Here is a 22249-nt window from a genome sequence, read left to right on the forward strand (position 1 = left end):
TGATACCCACAAAAACTTGCAAGCCCCTATCATGCACATGTGTGACTGTAACATTTTCATGTAGATAAGCAACCACATACCAGCTACACATACAAAAAACACTCCTGCCAAAGATCAGCTAATGACCACCGGCTTGTCAAAAACAAAGGTAAGACTGAGTTCCCAGGATAAGAGGGGCCACCAATGCTGCCTTTCAGAACCATTCTTCACGCACATGCCCTAACAAGGACTGACATCTATTCATTAGTATCACTCCTACCTCCACAACTGAAGAACCCCACTTTTGAAAACTTGCCAACTCTTAGGATTCGATATGCTACTATGTACTATTTCTTAGGAAAAAGACAAAAACAAATAAGAGAACAGGTGAAATTGTATAGAGTTCTTCCTTTGTCAAACTGTAACCAGATCCCGCTTCTTAATAACCGTGTAGCATCACAGAAGCAAAGGGAAATTATGGGACCAGATCATAAGAATGATCACACCTTATCTTGATGAGTTTTACTCGTACAAATGATGGCCCAATTAAAAGTAGGCAACCTATCATCATTTGATGAAGCTACCCATAATTCAATTGATCAGAAATAAATTTCTTCAAAGAACACATGCACAGTGAATAAAAACTGAACCACTAAACAGGAAAAGTGTGGCCTGCTACTCAGAGAAGATGGGTAATAACTAATGTGGTAAACCAAGAATCCATAAGAGAGAGAATATTTCCCTCATCTGGTCTGCTTCTCTCTAAAGATATCCAGAGAGGGAAAAAAGACAAAAACTCACCTTCCCAAACCAAGAAACAAACTATTCAGACACATACCCATAGTGATATTGGATCCCACTCAGAAAACTAAGAGAACTGTTTTTCCTTAAGACTGAAAATACAAGACTCTTCTCTTCCAAAGCCAAAAGGATAACTTTCATTACTACAGTTCGATATTTTGTTCCATAAAATAGCACCTTACTTCATATCCATATCACTAAAGAACTGTAGAATATAATGACTTGGTAAAATAGATTACTTTTCTGTTTCTCTTACTATATTTTTTAAAGGATCTCTGACACCATATACCAATACACCCTACCAATCCTGGTCCATAAATTGGTGGAGAAATTAAAGTTTTAAACCAGAATTGGTCTATAATAAATAACATTCTCTGTAAATAAATACTCCATCAAAATTCAGGAAATGACAAAAATCTAAGAAAAGGGATTTTTGAAAAGGATCAGGCAAAAGAGAACTAAACAGCTATAATTGAGAGAGGAAATGGGCAAATTTTTTTTTTTTCATCTAAGCCCTATTTCTGAAACACCAGCTCTTTGCTCAGCTGGAGGAAAACCACAGGACTTGGAATAACTCACTTAATATACTATCCCTCCTTATGTTAAAATGACACTGTTGACTCACCCTCAGTAGGACATGTGCTTGGTTTAACTCGTTTTTCCAGTAACAGTAGTGAACTGAGCTGCTCTAATTTTGAAATGATTTGCATCCTCACAACTGAAATAATATTAGGAAATACCTGCATGTACATAATGTATTCCCCTGAGCTTGTCTGGCTCTGCTGTGTAGCCAGTGACTTTTATCCCTCTCTCTAATTTGCTCTCCAGCATCTCTCCACGAATGACGACCAGTGTTACTTTTTTATTTTACTACAAAAATGGAATTTCTTATTATCAACATTAATTCTCACTGCATTTATTCAAAGTATCTTTGTCTTTGATAATCTTCACAGTCCTGAGCTTCCAAACTCTGAAATGAAATGAATTAATTTATTTTCTTTACTTCTAATTACAAATCTTGCTCAACTGTGGGTAATATTTCAGAAGGCCTAAAACAAATCAACAACCCTTTCATGCAACCAGTAGTGTTCAACAGCATTCCACAGGAAAGTGTGGTATATTCTCCATCCTACTAGTCTGTCATTTCTAACTGGCTTAGGCTGAAAGTATTGTTTAAAACAACCAGCAAACCTTTACGGAGCCTTACTATGAACTGTGTGTGTGTGCTCAGTTGTTTTGGACTCTCTGCAGCCCCACGGACTGGAGCCTGCCAGGCTCCTTTGCCCATTGAATTTTCCAGGCAAGAATACTGGAGTGGAATGCCATTGCCTACTCTAGGGGATCTTCTCGACCCAGGGATCAAACCCACATCTGCTGCGTCTCAAGCGTTGGCCAGTGGATTCTTTACCACTAGCACCCCTGAAGAAGTCTCTAATATGGACTATGAAGCAGGTTAACAGCAATAGCAGTGAGGAGGGAAGGCTTAATTAATGACCTCAAAGAAGGGCTTTGCACCAACACAGACCATAAAAAGGAAAATTCTGCATTCTCCTTAGATCAAAAACAGCAATCTTTCTTAAGGAGAAATTCAACCTAATTCACATATATCCTCCATCCTTATCTCTTCTACTCTGAAAAGACAGCTTTTTAATTCAAAACTTCAAAAACTGTTTTGCAGAGAGACATTCAAATTACCAGGAGTGAAAAATAATCTATCTAATGAAAGAACCGATAGTTTTGACATTGAACTGTTCAGTTTTCAGTCTGGACCAGTGGTCTACAAAATCAGATCTATATATCCCAGAGGTAGAAGAGGTACAAGACCAGCCACTGAGGTACCAGAAGAACTTTTAGAATGTGTACATATTCACAATATAAAGCCATATAACTGAACTCTAAGATTAACATATGCACATATGGTTTAATAGTTGTACAGGCACATAATTTATAAATATTTACTTACATGGAGGAGAGGGTCCTTACTCCAAAAAAAAAAAAAGTTTTTCTTGGGGCATACATTTTTTTTTTAAGTTTGGAGGTTCCTCTGCCCCAGCATTTCACAAACTAGGACACACATAGCCCTGGGGAGAATCACAGCATTTGGGGAAAAATGCAAAGAAACTAAATAAGCCTGGTACATGTTCCTGCTGTCTTTATTTCATTCACACTAGGGTAAGGAGAGTCACTCTTTTCTGTAATCAGGTGCTTCAGAAGACAAATCCAGTAAACATATCTTAGGACGAAAGGGGCCACAGAATGAAGACCTAGGTTCCATGCCTGGCTCTCTACTATCTAAGTTGCCACTCACTTCACTCTTCCAGGCCTTTCAGGCTCCTTCTAGTTCTAATTTTATAATTCATGATTGAAGGTTTTCACCTCATCCTTACTTGCTTCTACATGTCATTCTTCTAACTGGAATGTATTAGCCTCCCCTTCCTACGAGGGTTGGCCTTGACTTTGCATTCCTTCAGCCTCCATGGATTGTTTGCTGGAAGAGTTTGTAAGCATTCTCAAGTGGTTTCCAAGTGTTCCCCAGTACTCCCGGAGAGACTGTAGTAAGCTCCTTCATGCACAGTGTTGGGACAGCATTCTGCATGGGGGACCAATGTCTACCATCACCTGTTCATGCTGAAAATCCACAGCCCTGCCCCTGATGCAAATCAGTGATGCACTAATTTAAGGGGAAAAGTAACAGGAACCTAAATTATCCACCTATTAAAGGTAGGTGATCTGAAGACAAGAAGATAAAGCTGAGATCACACTCAGGTAAGCTCAGCTATGAGAAGAATAGCTCTGAACTCAGCAGGAACAAAATGAGGAACTGGAGCCAGCATAGAGAAGTGTTAACTCATGCTGGTAGGATGCCCCTTCTCACTCAAAACAGCCAAGTTCATGACCCAGCCATGGCCACCCTGTCAAAATAATTACTACTGAAATGAGTTAATATATGAAACATGCTTACAGCCTGGCATTGTTAGTTAATATTATTATCCTCATTTCATTGAGTATATCAGAACTAACAGGAGAAATGGAAAGCTTTATGTGTAGACTTTAGGGGCTCCATGGCAGAATTTTCACCTACCCAGAGCAGGCTGAGATTCAACTTCCCTTTTCAGATTTTGTCAACATCTCGAAAGGTTCCATGGCACATTTCCTATCACGTGGAAAGATAAGCCCCAATTCCCAGGTAACACAGAGCACTTTTAAGGAGGCAGCACGGTGTGAGGGATACAGCAGTAGACAAGGAGCTGAAATGGGCTACCCAGGTGGCTCAGCGGTAAAGAATCTACCTACCAGTGTAGGAGACATGGGTTTGATCCCTGGGTCAGGAAGATACTGTAGGAGTGGAAACCCACTCCAGTATTCTTGCCTGGAAAAGTCCATAAACAGAAAAGCATGATGGGCTACAGTCCATGGGGTCACAAAAGAGTCGGACAAGACTGAACACACACGCACACAGGGACTGAAAAGTCAGACATCTTGTCTTTGTACTGCCACTCATGTTCGTGCTCTTGGAAAATTACTTTTCTAAGGCCTAAATTTTCTACTCTGTTTTTAAAAAATTATTAAATGACATAGAATTCCATAGCCAAGAAGGCAGAAGCATACAAACATTTTTACTGTGAACTACTATAACAAATATATTCTTGAGTCAGAACTCAATACTCACATATGTATATACCCAGCCAAAACAAGAATTTCAGGAAACAATGCTTATCCTACCTTGGGATTTTCTACTCAATTTTTTCCCCAAAAAGTGCAGTTTGAGACCTAACAAACTGATTTCATGACCCACTAGTGGTCACAATCTGTAATTTTAAAAGCCTGGTAGTAAAGAGTATGGATGGCCTCGCAGTCAAACAGACCTAACCCCGCCATTAACTAGCTGCATCATCTTGGGTAAGTTACCAATCTTTTTAAAGTTCTTCATCTTTTAGATCTAGATGGAAAAACCAGGATTGTTCTAAAGATTAAATGGGATAATGAATGAAAAGCACTTAGCTACACAGTATCTGACAAGAACAAATACTCAAAAGTGATGGTGATAATTAATATCAATGTCCTTATTGCTAAATTTGAAAATTCCAAAAGACAGTAAAATAAGCAGAAGGAAACTAGGAGGAGAAACAGGCCCTGCAAGCATTGATAACCAGAAAAACTACTATCAGGTTAATCCCTGCTTACACGCATAAAAGTTTCACAAGCGGAGGCATTTTTGTGTGCTTTCTCCACAGTATCCTCTAACAACTGAAACATTCACGCTTGCTGAATGAATTAATACACCTGGAAGCTCACCTCCACACACTGGAGGAATTACATGAAGATCCCAACTAACTTTGCATAGCTCTCCAAACTCAGACACCTGACGATGCTCTAAGCCAATGGTTCTTAAAGTGTTGTTCCCAAAACAGCAGCAGTATCACCTGGAAACTTGTCAAAAATGTAAATTATCAATTCCCCACGCCAGACCTACACAACCAGAAACTCTGGAGGTGGTCCCAGCAATCTGTGCCCTCCAAAACTTGATGCCCATTCAAGCTGGACAACTACTATTTCAAACAGGGATGACTTGGAACTTACAGCAATCCCATGGAGCTGTATGTACAACCAAAAGGACTCCCGCAAAGTTCACCTGTCCTAGGAACTAGTTACTCAGGTAGTTTAACCAAGACTCTTTAGAGCCAGTTATAACCTCCATGAAGTTCTCAAGAATTGCTTCTCCTCTTCTGCTTCTCTTAGCTCACCAACAGGAGTCTAAACTCAACAAAGAAGCAAAGGCTTCATTCTTAGAAGCAAAGCAAAACCTATTTCTTAATGGTCTCTTACTAAGCACATTCCCCGGGCTCACACTGTCCCATATCAGGACTTCTGTAGCAGAGCTCAGAGTGCTTCCTGAAACTGTGTGCGTGTGTGCTCAGTGGTTCAGTCACGTTTCACTCTTTGTAGCCTGGCAGGCTCCTCTGTCCGTGGGATTCTCCAGGCAAGGATACTGGAGTGGGCTGCCATTTCCTACTGCAAGGGATCTTCTCAACCTAGGGATCGAACCCGCTTCTCCTCCATCAGCTCTGAAATGATAAGCTTGGTCTCACAGCCAGCACGCACACAGAGACCGCGGCACGGAAGGCACACGGCGCTGCTCCACCACACTCACCTTGTGTTGGACCACTTACCAAATTAATGAGAACCCACTAAGCATCCATTTTGTGCACAGATATACATGCTCCGAAAAGAAGTCAATCAAACACTAGAACACCAAAATCAAATCTGTCATCTGTGAATAAGTCAAAGAATACATTTGTGTCACTAGACTGAGTCCACTCCTTCAAAAAGACATGGAAAAGCTCATTAATTTCTATAAAACTTTAATTTCCCAAAAGGCACCTTCAATCAGAAGCTGTGCAGTGCCATAAAACTCTTAGTAACAAAAACATTTAGAGAAAACAGTGATTTTTATCAAAAAGCAGAAAAATATTAACTACTTTCTTTCCGCTCTGGAAAGAAATGCTAACATACCCTCCAAAGGTAAAAGGGTATCTTTTAAAAAAAGAAAGATCCCATATTTCTGTCAATAAAATAATGACCCTGTTACACACCAAAGAATAGACAGAAGACCGGATTTTGGCTCTCCAACTAACCCTGGTACCTACAGTATGACCTTGGACTTGGTCTCACAAGGTCTCTGCCTCAGTCTCCACAAATGAACACATGGCCTTATAAAAGATACAGTGCACATTAAAATGCTTTGCAGTCTATTAGACATTATCTTCTCAACATGCCACTTCACCCCTATGAACGGATTCCTTCCCTCTGACTCACAGAGCCCAAAATGATTTATTTTACAAAGTGCTCATAAGCAGTTTGACAACAGGTGTAACAAAGGTGTAAACTAGAAAAGATAGTGAACACTTTCCTACACATAAAGCAGCATGAACCCACTGACATGAACTGTATCACAAGGAAACGGGTTAGAAAAATGACCCACAGTACACTGTCCTTCCTGGTTCTAGCAAAAATTTGAACTGGAAAGACACAGTATCTAAACAGGAAAATTAATGCCATACAAGAAATAAAGTGAATTATTTCAAAGCCTCACAAAATGGTGGTCTGAGGACAAAGGGTCAGGGAAGACTATGTTTTTGTCAGGTCTGACATGCCCTCAGCTATGAGTACACTGTCCTTTCATGTGGCCCCAAAGACATAGTTGAGCCATTATTGTTGCTGATAATGATGAGCAGATGCTGATGAGATGACTGCACATCAACAGTTCTCAGACTCAGGTCTTGTGTAATTGGGTGTGTCCCTCTATGTCACTGTGCAGATGGTTATTAAACTCATTACAACTTCCCTAAACTTTTCACTACAACTGAATAGCAGTCTGGATAATTATTCTCTGGTGCCAATTGAGACTAGGCACTATTTTAAAACAGTTTTTTAAAACACAGTTTCAAGGTTTATCTCTCTTCCTCCCAACACACACACACACACTTAAACTTGGGATGTCTGTTTGAGGAAAAAATCCAAGTTATCAAACTTTACCAAAACCATAAATATTTCTTTACTACAGTGAATATAACAAGCTTATTCATTTCAATCTGACATACATTAAAAAATTTAATCAATTCCCAATATCCTACCAACAAATGATATGCATTTTGAATAATCTATGTGCCTCAGGAACTAAAACAGTGCTACCATCAACACTGTCCTGAGGATGATGGAGCATGGGGAATCCCAGCTCTCATGATACACAGCTGCCAGATTCTTCCAGTGAAAGAGATCCATCCTAGTGAAAGAGGTGCATCCCCCATGTGGCTGGATGACAGTGGCTTTTATTGAGGAAGCTCTCAGCTGACTACAGGGCACGGCCAAATGTCCAACCGGACTGCTGGAGGAGACAAAATGGTCCATTTGGCAGTCTGTTGACACTGACATGTCAGAACTTCAACTATCAGGCCACCCTTGGCAGTAAACTCTCCTGCACTGTACACCTGAAAGAGCAATTGTTGAGATGGTTCCCTTGACTGCAAAGTACAACTTGTGAAATGCATTTTTGTGGAAAACCCAGCATACTTTCATATCCAAATATATGTAAACAAGTCACAGACTCATATGTTTTTAGCCTCAGAATTAGTAAGCTAAACTGAAGTGCAATATGTGTTTCATCATTTTGCTTTCTTTCCCCATGACCATTTGGCAGAGTTAAAATTTTAGCTATCATGCATTTTCTTCCCTAAAATGTATCAGTTACAGTTCCCACAGAAGCTGGCTATGCATTTCCTTGTGGGTGTATGCATAAAACTACCATAACAAAACATTTTCTATTTCCTCATTTTGATCAAAAGGAAAAAAGAAATGCTAAAACACACTTACATAAGTGACACTGCAAGACAGACACGCCCATCTGTACACAATTTACATTCTGTTTAAGGTTATGATGATTAAGGAGAGAAATGCCAAGAGCGATAAAATAAAATTACACAAAGGAGTAGCCCATGCTGTAGGAACATCAAGGAAAAGGGCACGGCAACCCACTCCAGTATTCATGCCTGGAGAATCCCATGGACAGAGGAGCCTGGCAGGCTACAGTGACCCTGGCGGGTCACAAAGAGTCGGGACACGATTAAAGCGGCTTAGCATGCAAGGAATAACAAAGACGCTCCAGGCCATTCAAAGAGAACTAAACTAAGGTTTGAGACATTAAAAACAGCTGAGGAAAAAGTACTAAGAAACAGACACCAGAACACATAAAATGCATGTAAAGGAACACAACAATATGTACTCACTGGCAGAATATATTGAAGTTGTGATGGGTTGAGGTGAGTTAGCCATACTCTCCAGCCTGTTTCACTTTGGATCAACATCCTTTCCGGGCAACAGAGACAAATGGTTACTGCAGGCACAGAACAGCTTTAAGAAAAGCTAAATCCACCTGGGGAAAGAATCCTCAACCTCTGCTTCACCGCTGTCAAGCTCTAACTGACACAACTAATCAAACAGAAGTGAAGAGGATCCTTTCAAATCACGGGGGACAGAACTCAGAGTTAGTGACATTACAGAGCAAGCGATGTGATGTAATGAAACAAAAACTGCCCTAGAAATTAGACGTGGGTTCGAATCATGGCTCTGCCATATACTCACCGTGTGATTGAGAGGCGTTCCCTTAAGCTATGAGACTTAATTGTTCTCATCTGTAAAAATCAACAGCCCTTCCTCCTTAGTTGATTTCATTGGTGGCTCAAATAAGATCATGTTTACAAAAGCGATGATAAGCCAGGAAGCACTATTTAATGTAAAATATTACTGTATGTAAATCCAAAATCCTGTGAAACATAAAAGCTTTACCATCTGGCCCCCAAATGATAAACAATTACATGATTAAATTAGATTGCATACACCTATATAATGAGCCCAGCCTAAATGGGGATGGGACATTATTATGTGTGTTCAGCTGGTGTAGCCAATTTCAACAATTTTTAAAAATATTTCCTCACTGCTCTCCTAGTGTCTCAACAATGCTCAGGAATTACAAGCTGAAGCGATAATCTCCTAAACCTCCCCTAGCCTTCTCTGGCACAGAAATCTGACATAGGCCACTTCACATGCCTGATTAGATAAGCTTTCCCAATGCTGAAAGCCAACTGCTTCTAACATTTCAAACCTGATTTCCATGAAGACTCCGGGGTGAAAGATGGAAACAAATAAGCCAACCAAGTAGATCCTCCTGATTCAAAGAGTTCCCTGACTCTGACTTGAAGTATTAAACAATTTTTTTCTATGAACCAATTCCTTCTGAGGTGAAAGGAGCAAGATGCTGTAAACTGGGCAGACACAAGTATTAGAAAGGCTTTTAATTCACACAATTAATCCTGTAAATTTTACATTACTAGATGATAGTGCTTTAGTCTGTTCTTCAGATGGTCCATAATCCTGCCTTGGCAATGAAGCAGTGCAAAGGGAATCATTAAAAGAAATTAAAACAAGAAGACAAGTCTTCCTAGACTATATCTTCCAAATGAGAAACTGAAAAGATGCTAATCAAGTTTAAACTCTAGGGCCACCTGCGCTTGAGCACTGATTTTTGTACCCAGAACCATGCAATTCAGTATGCTGTTTCCAATACATACATACAGTCCTGCAAGTTAGTTATTATTACCGTTCCCGTTACATAAAACTGGGAACTGAGACTTAAGAGAAGCGAAGTGACTCGTATAATACTCTTAGCTGAGACTCAGAGCGAGGCCTAACTGGTGCCAAAACTCAGCAGCTATGCTAAAGTGAACATCAAAATGGAGTTGGAAGGATATCTAAAGTCATAAATAATCAACCTTTACTGTCATTATTCTCTCATTATCCTTCATATCCCAGGGCATTCTCTCCTTTACCTTTCAACAGGCAGCTAAACGCAACTGAATCTGAAGGAGAAAGTCCAGTATGTCTGAAAAGACCCACATGTCTGAGCATGCATGTTTAGTATTGCATTTTAAAACAGAAGACACTATCTGGGATTATCTGTTGATGTCAAACATACTTCTCTCGTCTGTTATTATAGATGACCACCAATTTTCAGTGACAAAGGAGATAACATGGAAAAGATTCACAGAAAAGAAGAAAAGCCAAGGTTATCTCCATGCTTTTTCCGTAATGACATATGTAGAAACACTACACACAGTTAATTTCAACGTTCCCAGGCCAAGACAGGTTAGTCCTGGGCAGTTTTAGTAATTGGTTACGTCCACCTTCATATGCTGAGGCATTCCGATCATTTTATTAATACATGGTCTTTTATATCCCTTTCAGAAAGATACAATAAGAATACAAGTGCCCAGTCAAGAAAAAGCTATCTGCAATTTAAAAGGCTGGCACACATATGGCTCTGAATTGTTATTCTAAGTCTTCCAAAAAAAATTTTTTTTTAAAGCTACACATTCATTCCTTAATCTAAGGAATTAGATTAATTTAGTCTTAATCTACTGAAGAATTTCTTTTAAGATCAAGAAGTAATCAGGAGGGCAATTCGAAACCACTTTCCTTGGTTTACAACAAATATAAATCTATCCTTCCAATTTTCAAAAGATTTAGAAAGAACTGCAACTCCTCAGAATGGAATTTTGACATTTAAATTGTTTCCACATTATGCAATGTCCATTCAGAGGTAGGATGTTAAGAAGAGCAAAACTTAAGTCAATTTAATGCAGAAAATATTACTAAATCCAAAGTTACATTATCTGTAGGGCTACAGGATTCCACCTAAGAGACAATGACATCTCTTACAGTGAGTAAATGTGTGAGCTCTGGAGGCAGACAAAGGGGGTTCCCGATCCTGGTCCACACCACCTACTGGTCTACATCACTAACTAGGCAACCTGGATGACCATGCCTTAATCTTTCTCTAGAAATTATAACACCTACTGTGCAGTCTAAAATCAAACAGGTATAGCACTTTTTCCCCCAAGCATCTGTCACATAATAAACTCTCAGTATATGGAAACTACCATTACTTCTTATAAGCTTCAGGAGGGCAGTTTTTGTTTTGTTCACTCTATTAATGAAGAAGCATGCCCCAGTTTATGGTTTTTCCAGTACTCATGTATGGATGTGAGAGTTGGACTGTGAAGAAAGCTGAGCGCCGAAGAATTGATGCTTTTGAACTGTGGTGTTGGAGAAGACTCTTGAGAGTCCCTTGGACTACAAGGAGTTCCAACCACTCCATCCTAAAGGCGATCAGTCCTGGGTGTTCATTAGAAGGACTGATGTTGAAGCTGAAACTCCAATACTTTGGCCACCTCATGCGAAGAGTGGACTCATTGGAAAAGACTCTGATGCTGGGAGGGATTGGGGGCAGGAGGAGAAGGGGACGACAGAGGATGAGATGGCTAGATGGCATCACCGACTCGATGGACATGAGTTTGGGTGAACTCCGGGAGTTGGTGGTGAACAGGGAGGCCTGGAGTGCTGCGAATCATGGGGTTGCAGAGTCGGACACGACTGAGTGATTGAACTGAACTGATGCCCCAGTCAGCTTTGATGCAAATACTCCAGTTCCTCCAAAGTAACATTCCCATTTATCTACATTAATTACATTCAAATAACTGTTACCCTTAGTATATACCTCCTCTCTTTTAATATAAGTGGCTACAGCTGCCCTTGGGGGGAGAATTAAGTTATTGGAAAATATTTTAAGTGTTTTAAGGGTATTTGAGTTAACATATGCACCACTTAGATTTTCTGTAAACAGTGTGCTTACACAAAATTATAAATATCTCAGGGTACAAAAGAAAACTTTTCATAGTACTTCCACAACTGAAAAACAAAGTTTGAGAAATAATTACAGAGGGAGCAGAAGGAGTGGTAGGTAGAATACAGTTTATTAAATTGGCAAAATAAAATTTGGAGTTTTGTCTTAAAACAAAACAAAACAAAACAAAAAACCTGACAACCATTTGCTCATGGCTGCCAAAACTTAAGAATAAGCAAACTGTCATGGGAAACAAATGTTAAAATATGAAACCCTTTGCTGAGAAAGTAACTCCACCAGTCCTGGCTAATCCGATTCTGAATCACTAACGACTCCAGCCCTGTTGGGTTGTCTTAACCATTACAAAGAAGTCCAAAGAGACAGGCAGGGTCTCACAGGCAAATATTTTCTCTGCTATCACTGACATTTTCAACATAGCCACACTTTTCCCCCACCCCACCCTTCCCACTGCTTCACTGTTCCCTTCTCAGATTTCAAAAACAGAGGGTCAACATACTGATACATCATTTGACTAAGGAGTTTGGAGGCTTTGCTTTCCTCATCTGTAAATCAGGGATGGACTGGATGGGTGGTTCACAGTCTGAGATTCCAAAATCTCCGGGAGCCCATAAAGTTGTGATAACAGACCATGAGGTACTTCTGTTATTTCAAAGAGATAGTTCATTTAGTGCTATAAGTCTAATTAAGGCACCGAATGCATGGTGACACCAGATGGCATGGGGTGATGTTTATCATGTCATAGGAAAGGGGGGAACAAGACTGTCCCCCTGACATTCTCCTCAAAGCTATATCTCAGGCAAAAAAAATCATAGTTCCTGTACTAAACTAATCCAACCACAAATGTCTGGTTAATAAATAAGGGGAAATTATTCAGCACCTATCAATACAATTTGGATGGTAGACAAATTCTCCAAGTTGGAAGTATACCCCATTAAAGGAACAGACTCAAATACAATACCCCCAAATATTTACAGGCTCACAGGAAACCAGTGAACAATCTACATGCGGCAAACATGAAGCTCCTATTTCTCACCGAGGATCTGAATCACTCATCCACTTTTGATTAAAAAGAAGTGAAAGCAACAAAAAGCCAGTCTATGCTGCAACACAAAATAACATCACCAACAGCAGCGCTATTTACTGCACTCTCACTACGTGCAGGCACCATACCATGAGTGTAACACACATTCACTTACTGAACCCTCATAACAACCTAGCAATTACATGCTCCTATTACCTTCACTTTAAAAATAATGAAATCTTGGCACAGAGTGCTTAAGAAACAGGGACACAGCCAGTGAGTTAAGAGCCCGGGGTATCCCCACCCTTTCTCCCCTAAGCTCACAACTCCCTCTCAAAGAGAAGTCTCTCAAACACAAACAAAAACGTCCCCCGGCAGAGCCCTCAGGAGCTGGGCCACTGATCTTGAAAGCAGGCTTCTGAAGAGCTCATAGCTGTGACCCATTCTGGCTTAAAGACCCCCTTAACTGGAACTCCCTTCCTCTCAACCCAAATTCAATCTGCTTGTCCTGATGACAGAAATCAACTGAGAAAAGGCCAGGGCCATTAGTCAACTAAAATCAATCCTTTTATTCAGAACATACCAATGATTTCTAACAGCTGGCTCCTATGTTCAATGAGCTGACAATCTTATCAATATACAAATGATTAAAAACATGTATTTTGAGGGTATACAATGAGTAAGGGTTATGGAGACAAGTAGACTAGATCAATCATTCAATCAGTCCCAACTCTGCCACTTACTAATTCCATTATCCTGAGCACGTTACCGGTCTCAGTTTCTCCTACTCCCCATCTCAAAGGTTGTTGTGAGGCATGATTGTATGAATGGGAATAAAGTGCCATGGTTGACTACAGAGGCCCAAGAGCTAGAGGTCTGAATCCTGGCTCCATCCTTTAACCACCTTATTATTCACCCCAACACCCAAAGCTATGAGTCTATGCTCCTATTTCCTTACCTGTAGTATAGCTAAGTACTGTCTACCCAAAGGACAGCCATGTGAATTAAAGGAGAAAAAAATATATAAAGCCCTAAGAGAATGACACATAGTAAGAATTAAACATTTAAAAAGCAAAAAAGAGCTGAGGTTTTAAAAGTCAAACCACAAGTTTAAGTCCCAGCTCTGTCACTTATTATCTAGGGCTAAACAATGGTATACAAGCCAACTAACCCCTCAGAGGCTCAGTTTCAACCAAGATTTTGTGAGATTAAAGGAGGCAATTGTGTAAAAGTGTTCTGTAAACTCCGCATCGCTATGTAAATGTTAGGGTCGTTTTATGTTTTATGTTAATTGTACTGAGTGGTCCTTTCAAATACTATCTTCATCTTTAAAATGGAAAAACTCAGGCAGAGAAATTTTAAGTCACAGAGAGAAGGCTGATAATTTCAAAAGTAGGAGGGAGAAAAGGATTGGGCCAAAATAAATTCAGATCATGACAAAGCAGAAAAGTAATAAGCCTTCAAGAAGAAAGATGAGAACAAACACCCATTAACCTGTTTTTAAGCAACAACTTCACCTGCTGATTAAGCCTCTCAGTGCAGTCTATGAGTAAGAATTCTCTAATTTCCTCCCAGAAACAGTATTAATAGACTTCAGGGTGAGAAAGAGCTTAACCATCAAACCTCTTTTCCCATGCATAAGTTAATTCTGTGGATGGGGCAGAATATCAAAGCCCGGGGGACACAAACTGGACTCTCATTCTAGCAATTCTCTTAACCTATACCTTAAAAAAAAAAGTTGCAATCCTTCAGAGAGGTTTCCTTCTTTGGTTGGTCAGAAATGTCCTTGTTCTCCAGGTCTCCTCATGCTAAATATGGTAATAGCTGGCAAACAACCAGCCCAGTAAATTCCAATGATACTTAAGAAAGCATTCATATTGCCTGAAATTACTCTGAATCAAACACTTAAGACCCACAGAGCTGCCACATATAGCAGTTCAGCTGGAACTCTTATGTCAAAAGCAGCAGGATGCCTTAAGAACATACAAGTGTGGGGAAATAAAGCAATCTACTCTTCTTTATTGCAACATTCTTCAGCAACAACATGGATCTCCTACCCACTGTGCACACAGCACTGAGCAAGGCCAGTGGGAGGCTGGAGGGAGAAATCTAAGAAACAGGTGGTGTTCGTGGGGTGCCAAAACAACAGGTTGATTCAGTCAGTTCTGTCCCACAACTAATCAATTTGGTGAAGAGAGAAGAGAAAGAATCTTAGTCATCCTGTTGGCTAACCAAATGGATCGGCTAGACCACTGCACAACTATAAATTAGGTCAGAATGCCAGATTTAGTAGTGATATCAGGTCCCCCTTTCAGGGATGGTCCAAGATCCTGGATATCTAAAAAGACAAGACAGAAGCAGGCTACCCTCCACCCACCCAAAAACAGAGCTTGCTTCAGAACAGACTGGTTTTTTTGCTTCCTGCAGTATCTTTTTAAAAGATACTAAATGTGCATTTTCTGGGCACACACAACTGACAGCTTGTTGATTTATAATACAGTCAGATTAGAATTTTAAAGTAATTACAGAAAATACCAATTAACAAATATACAGAAAATTGACCAAGTGCATTAGAAATCAAAGGATTTTTTTAAAGCTATTAAATAATTTTTGACATATCAATACCGGTAGCAATTTGATATTATGTAGTTCAATGTATCCATGTGTGTTTTGACGCATTAAAGATAAAGAGAATACCTTTAATATTTAAAGAAATATTTCAAATCAGTAACCAAAAACAAAATACCTTGATGAATAAAAGACACAATTTACCAAAATAAATAAAAAGAAAAGGTAATAGAAATGGCCACTGATCACATGAAAAACATTCAAGATTACTGTAAGCAGAGATACCAATTAGGATGAGGTAGCATTTACCACTTATCAAATTGTTAAAAGAGTTGTAAAAATAAAACCAGTGTTGATGATGGTTGGAAACATGGACAGTCTCATACTCAACTAATACAGTGTAACTTGGTCAAACTATATGAAAGGAAATTTGGCAATGTGTATCAAAAGCCACACAAAGGTCCATCTTCTTTGATAAAATAATTTGACTTCTTGGAATTTATGTTAAGAAAATACATATTCCTACCATTATTTACATATGAGAATGTTCATCACAACATTATTTATAATCATGAAAGCTGGAAACCAAGACGATCTCAGATTAAATAAAATAGAATCTTCAGATAAAACAGTAGACAGCCTTTAAAACCATGTTCTTAAAAAATATTTATACACAGGAAATATATATATATTCAACATCTTATAATAAACTATAATGGAAAAGAATCTGAGAGTATATGTATTCTTTTTTAATTACTTTGCTGTACACCAAAAGTGTTAGTCGCTCAGTTGTGTCAGATTCTTTGTGACCTCATGGACTGTAGCCCACCAGGCAACTCTGTCCATGGAATTCTTCAGGTAAGAATATGGTGGGTAGCCAATCCCTTCTCAGTGGATCTTCCCGACCCAGGAATCAAACCCCGGTCTCCCGCACTGCAGGCAGCTTCTTTACCAATGAGCCACCAGGGAAGCCCTAACTAATACAATATTGTAAATCAACTATACTTCAATAAAAAGAAAGAAATACGAAGAAAAAAATTATTTACATATATAGGAAAGTGTTCACAATATTTTCAGTGGTACAGAAGTATATTGTAAAACTATAATATGCTAAAATCTTAATTACAGTAAGATTCACAGAAAAACAACTGTATGAAATGTAACAAAATATTAAGTGAGGTTTTGTTTTTGTTTTTTTTTTAAATGAGGTTTTGATTGGAGGTGATGGGATTATTGGAGATTTTAATTTTCTCTTTATGTTTTTCTGCTTATTTCCCAATTTTTAAAAATCACTCTTTGGCACAGTAATTTCTCTTCTGGAAATCTAGCTTAATAGAAATATCCTAAAGAGGGGTATTTCTGTATAAAGATCATTTATACAGAATGGCATTTAAATTCCAGATTTAAAATCTGGCATTTATAAAGTGTCATTTATGCAGGAAAAAAAAAAATGATGGAGACAAATATGTAACCAAAGCAAAGGAGAAATCAAAGAAAGGCAGAACAAGAAATCGCATATACATTATAAAATCTACAATTTTTAAGAGTTGATAAAAAGACCAAATGATGTACACCAGAATATTAACAGTGGCATGACTGTGGATTTTTCTTATACTTTTCAAAGGTCCTTCAGTTTAGTCGCTCAGTCATGTCTGACTCTTTGTGACCCCATGGACTGCAGCACGCCAGGCTTCCCCATCCATCACCAACTCCCAGAGCTTGCTCAAACTCATGTTTATCGAGCTGGTGATGAACTCCTTAACCACCCTTAAATATAATTACTTTAAAAATTGTTGTTTAATTGCTAAGTTGTGTCCGACTCTTTTATGACCCCATGGACTGTATGCAGCCCGCCAGGCTCCTGTGTCCATGGGATTTCCCAGGCAGGAATCCTGGAGTGGGTTGCCATTTCCTTCTCTGGGGGATCTTCCCGACCCAAGGATCTAACCAGTCTCCTGCACTGGCAGGCAGGTTCTTTACCAATAAGCCACCAGGGAAGCCCAAACCTCCCGCCCAAAAAAATTCTTGTAAAGGTGCCAGAGAAAATCAACAAAGCATAAATATGAGTTAATTACATGTAAACATAAGGAATAATTCTATTGCTATGTAAACCTACCTTTAAATGTTACAGTGTTTGTTTTCAGTTACAATCAGATTTTCCTTCGATCTCTTTAAAGTTTATGTCACAGGAACCATGACATATTGTTACTACTTTATATAGTAACATCCCAAATGTGCATGATTTACAGACATGTTTTTTTCTCTAATAATCCTCATAAAGATTAGAAAGTGCTTTAAATGTTCTAATAAAGTAAATGTCCTTCATGTTCCAATTTAAAAAGATCTAGCAAATAAAGGCATATCTCAGCAAAGAAAACAGTAAAAAGTAATAATCAAAATATACACGTCCTTAAACTTCAGTGAGTCTCTACACTTTATAGTCAAAAGCACATGAAAGCAGAGAATTAAACAAAAGTTTCTTTGTAGCATACCACTTTACCGTTTAGAGAAGTTAACAATTTAACACTATCTAGGGTTCTGACTATTCATATTCAGAAACTCAACAAAATGTATTAGTGCTTAAATAGTATCAATTTTTCTCTTATTGGAATGTTGAAGAAGTAAGCCAGCATAGTAACCTCTCCCTGTTAGGTACTAGTTAAAATAGATTATTTAATCTTTGAGGCTTAAAAGCCTCCCAGAATCTCCTCAAAAACAGAGATGAGAGTGAAAAGATGAAAAAGAAGCAAATGCCAATGTTAAAGTGCACCTGTCTCTGAACGAGGTAGTATACTTTAGAATGTAACCACAGCTTCTTGTACACACTTTAGTCAGCAAGCAAAACTGTATTTTAAAGGGATACTATTTGTTAAAAGATACCATATTATTAGGGAGACAATATCTGACTCCAACCAAAATATTATCATCATGATTTCCTTACCTGACAAAATACACCCAGGCTTTCTTCCTGTAAATAAATACAGGAGGTGAGAGCACTACTCTTAACCCAGAAACAGGTTTTCCAGTGCCCATGGATACAACCTGCCTTTGTGAGATGATGAATCCATCTTGGCATGATGTTTGGTTGATACAAAGAACTAGAGTCACTGCCAATATCCTGCAGACGGAACTGACTTGAAGACCAGAAACTGCCCTAGAGGTCTCTGGGGAAGGTCCTTCAGTGCAATGGGAAGAGAGACACAGGCCCCTCACCGCCTGATTGGGAGATCAAGGGCTCCAGAGCTGGACCGTAGTAACTGGCCTACAGTTCAAGACTGGCAAGAGACAGTAAAATGAACCCCTTAAGAGTTCATTCAATCATCCAGTAAAGCCCAAACTCTGAGGAGCCGGTAGGACAGGGTTTTGCCAAGGCAAGCACAAGAGGGTGAGGGAGATGTTAGCATGATTAATCAATGCCACCTGAGGCAGCAACTCAGGGTGTGTCCACACTGCACTGAAGTCACTGCCTGACTGTGACCAGAAGCTCCTTGAGCAACTGCCACTGAGAACCAGATCTTCCAAAGGAGATACTTCCACCTTAACTTGCCCAAGATCAGGCTAGGCATCCAAGTCTCAGAACACAGCCCTCTCTCTTGCCACAAACCCACTAACAGACATAAGAGACACCACAACATGTGCCAAATTTATATTTACACCCCCACCAAACAAAGGGCTCTTTGTCTTTCCCCCAAGTCAAGTTTTGCTACTTCTAAATTCCAACAGAGAAAGAGGAGAACAGCAGACAAGCCCAGCAGGGGTGAGCTGGGGGTCGCTGTTCCCTGGTGCTTCTAGATTTACTCCCCCCAAACCCTACAGCTCTTAGTCACCCCGACTGCAGGAAACTGCTCTCAGCCAGTATAGATAAGTTACTAAGTAACTGTACTTCATGTTTCTAATTGTGTGTGCTCATCTGTCTTGTCTCCATGATGATGTCAGCTCCTTGGGGGCAGGTCTCTATCTTCCATTTGGTCAATGACTCCTACACAGCTAGAAAAGTAGAATACCCTTACTGCCTACCACGGGATGCTAGGGGAAACACACAAGTTAAGGTTGACAACACACCACAGTCCTCCTTAACACACCACTAAGACAGCACAGCTACACAGATAATAAATCGTATAGCTTAGGCCTTAGAGCTAAGAGCTTAGAGCTCCTACTAGAGTATTATATAGAAACTTATATATTCACATATATAAACAAATTAACATAATAATTGCTTTGTTTTGCTCACTCCTAGCTATGGCTTGTATCATTCCTGCTTCTTGGCTTTACTATTCTTTTTAACGTCACAGTGTATTTTCTGCCACACAGCTGGTTCTCCAGGGGAGGAGAAAAGAAAGAACAGACCTACAGCCAACTTCCTACCACTGCCAACGAACACTGCTATTTGTCCCATCTAGAGGCCATGAGCGTATCCTTTCAGATCTGAAGCCACTTCCTTCTTCCTATCACGAACAGCAAGACCAAGTGTCTCTGTTAGAGGCGCACTTCTGAGCCCCTTCTTGCAGACTGCTCAGTTCTGCTCAAGAAGTCCTCCAGAGCCCCTTTATCTTACCTTCCTTATTTTATTTGCTGCAGCAGCGCAGACACCCCAAAAGCAGGACTGCCTGAAAGGAATGACCTTTATATTTTTTTCACTAACATATGTGAGGGAAATCCCTGACACCAGATAAGTGTTCATGGGTTAACAAGAAAGACATCCTCAAAGACACAGCATCATTCACAAGGGCTGAGGACAGAATTCTTTGACAGACACCAAGAAAACTGGAACTTTTATGTATTCTGGCATCTCAGGTAATATCCTGATGGAGAAACAAGGAGGCATCCACCAAAGTCATACATGACACACACATGGCAGTCCTAAGACTTTGGATAGACTGCCAAAAAACCCCACTTTTTTACAACTAAATAATTTTATTAGCCTTTTGAGGATACCAGAGTGGCTTTCTTCTCCCTAGTGAGCTAGGCATTCAATAAGAAGCAGGCACTTTCAAGGGAGAAAAAATTGAACACAGGACCCAAAGTCAAAGCAACCCATCTCTAACACTATCAAAGAATAAATAAACAAAACAAAAAAGCCCTTAGCTTTCCTAGATTCTCTGCAGTGATTCCAAAATTTCCCTAGTATAAAAGTTACCTGGCCGTTTCTTAAATATACAAATTCGCAGACACTATTCCAGACTCACTGAATCGCAATCTCCAGCAGAAGACCCCAGGTGTTCTTATTATAAAACAGGTTGGGGAAACACTGCTTAACCAATGCTTCCCTCCCTTCCCTTCCTACTGCCAACTGGAAAGGGAGGTACAAAACCCATAGGGCTACAACGATTAACTCAAGCAATCGCCCTGATGGGATCATCTTCAAGGTCCTCACGGGGTTTAACTCATTTTATGGAAGGGTGGGTGTCAGTTCAGTAAAAGGTACCTCTGGATCCCTAACACGAAAGGCTCAGGACTCTTTGAGACAAATTCCTGAGAAGATGCCAATGGGTGCAAGTCATAAGGAGGAAGATTACAACTGAATATAAGATCTTTCAAAGAATTACAGCTGTCCAAATCAGAAGAGGTAATCAAGGAGAAAAAAGGTAGGCTACACCTTAACCAGGATGTTCTAAGAGGATTAGAATCACCATGGGACAGATAGAAGGACTAGGTGAATTTTTAAAGTTCCTCCCAACAAATAAGTCAACAAAGAGGAAACTTTCAACTACCCATTAATTAATAAAAAGAGATAGCATAAAAGCGTATAGATGGGGTCCACCTTTAACTGATCTTTTCAAAGCAGAAAGGACTATAAGGACAGACCTCTGACTCACCATCACCTGTCTTCCAGAATGTCCCACAGTTGGGACAGGCAGAGCAGGAGTCACAGGTGCCATGACCAGGAAGGACCTGCTGCCCGGCTGACCACATGCTAGGCACAGGCCAGGGAAGGGATGCGTGTGACATGGTCTCTGCCCTCAAGGAACAAATTTCATTCTGGAGACGGCTCACCCTCTGTGGTTCTCTGAAAAATGTATTTACCACGTGTCACCTTTTGCTTTTTATTGGTGATAGTGATTTTCAATGGAACCCTCTTGGAGCGAAAAAAACAAATATACTAAATGTAAATATCTGCTCGGTCTAGTTCAAGTTTACAATATGCAGCTCACAAGGAAATAAATCTCAAAAAAAAATCATCTAAACAAATTATCCTAAATTTGGGAATAACATATACATACTACTAAAGTAGATAACCAATAAGGACCTACTGTAAAGCATAGGAAAACTTGGATCAATATCCTATAATAACCTAAATGGGAAAGGAATCTGAAAAACAAAAGATATTTGTACGGGTATACCTGAATCACTTTACTGTGTACCTGTAACTAATAGATCCTTTTTTATATAACTTTATTAATTTTCGGCTGTGCTGGGTCTTCACTGCTACACAGACTTTTCTCTAGTTGCAGAGAACAGGGGCTGCTCTCCAGTTGTGATGCACAGGCTTCTCACTGTGATGGCTTCTCCTGTTGTGGAGCACAGGCTCGAGGGCGCCCGGCTTCAGTAGTCGTAGCACATGGGCTCAGTAGTCGTGGCTCCCAGGTTCTAGAGCAGAGGCTCAATAGTCGGGGTGCACAGGC

The 22249-nt window shown here is 39.7% G+C and overlaps 1 protein-coding gene across 3 annotated transcripts in view; it reads right to left on the bottom strand.

Moving 5' to 3' along the window:
• The window catches only part of NOTCH2 (notch receptor 2), a 175103-nt gene that overhangs the window by 147800 nt on the left and 5054 nt on the right, over positions 1-22249 (bottom strand). Inside the window, exons 1-2 of one of the 3 annotated variants that reach the window (XM_086392160.1) lie at positions 8565-8688; positions 5952-6052 (exon numbers count right to left, since the gene is read on the bottom strand). The exons of 1 other annotated variant lie outside the window; for it this stretch is intronic. Coding sequence is in view for 1 of the 2 variants with exons in the window: in XM_086392158.1 (XP_086248284.1) it covers positions 8565-8610 (46 nt within the window). In the remaining variant the exon portion in view is untranslated. Of the gene's footprint in view, positions 1-5951; positions 6053-8564; positions 8748-22249 lie in introns of those variants that run through there. One more of the 3 variants, XM_086392158.1, reaches the window with a different exon arrangement.

This window comes from Bos grunniens, chromosome 3 (assembly GCF_055505025.1).
Source record: "Bos grunniens cultivar Pamir isolate PY7600 chromosome 3, Bosgru_T2T1.0, whole genome shotgun sequence".
In the NCBI taxonomy this organism is placed as follows: Eukaryota; Metazoa; Chordata; class Mammalia; order Artiodactyla; family Bovidae; genus Bos; species Bos grunniens.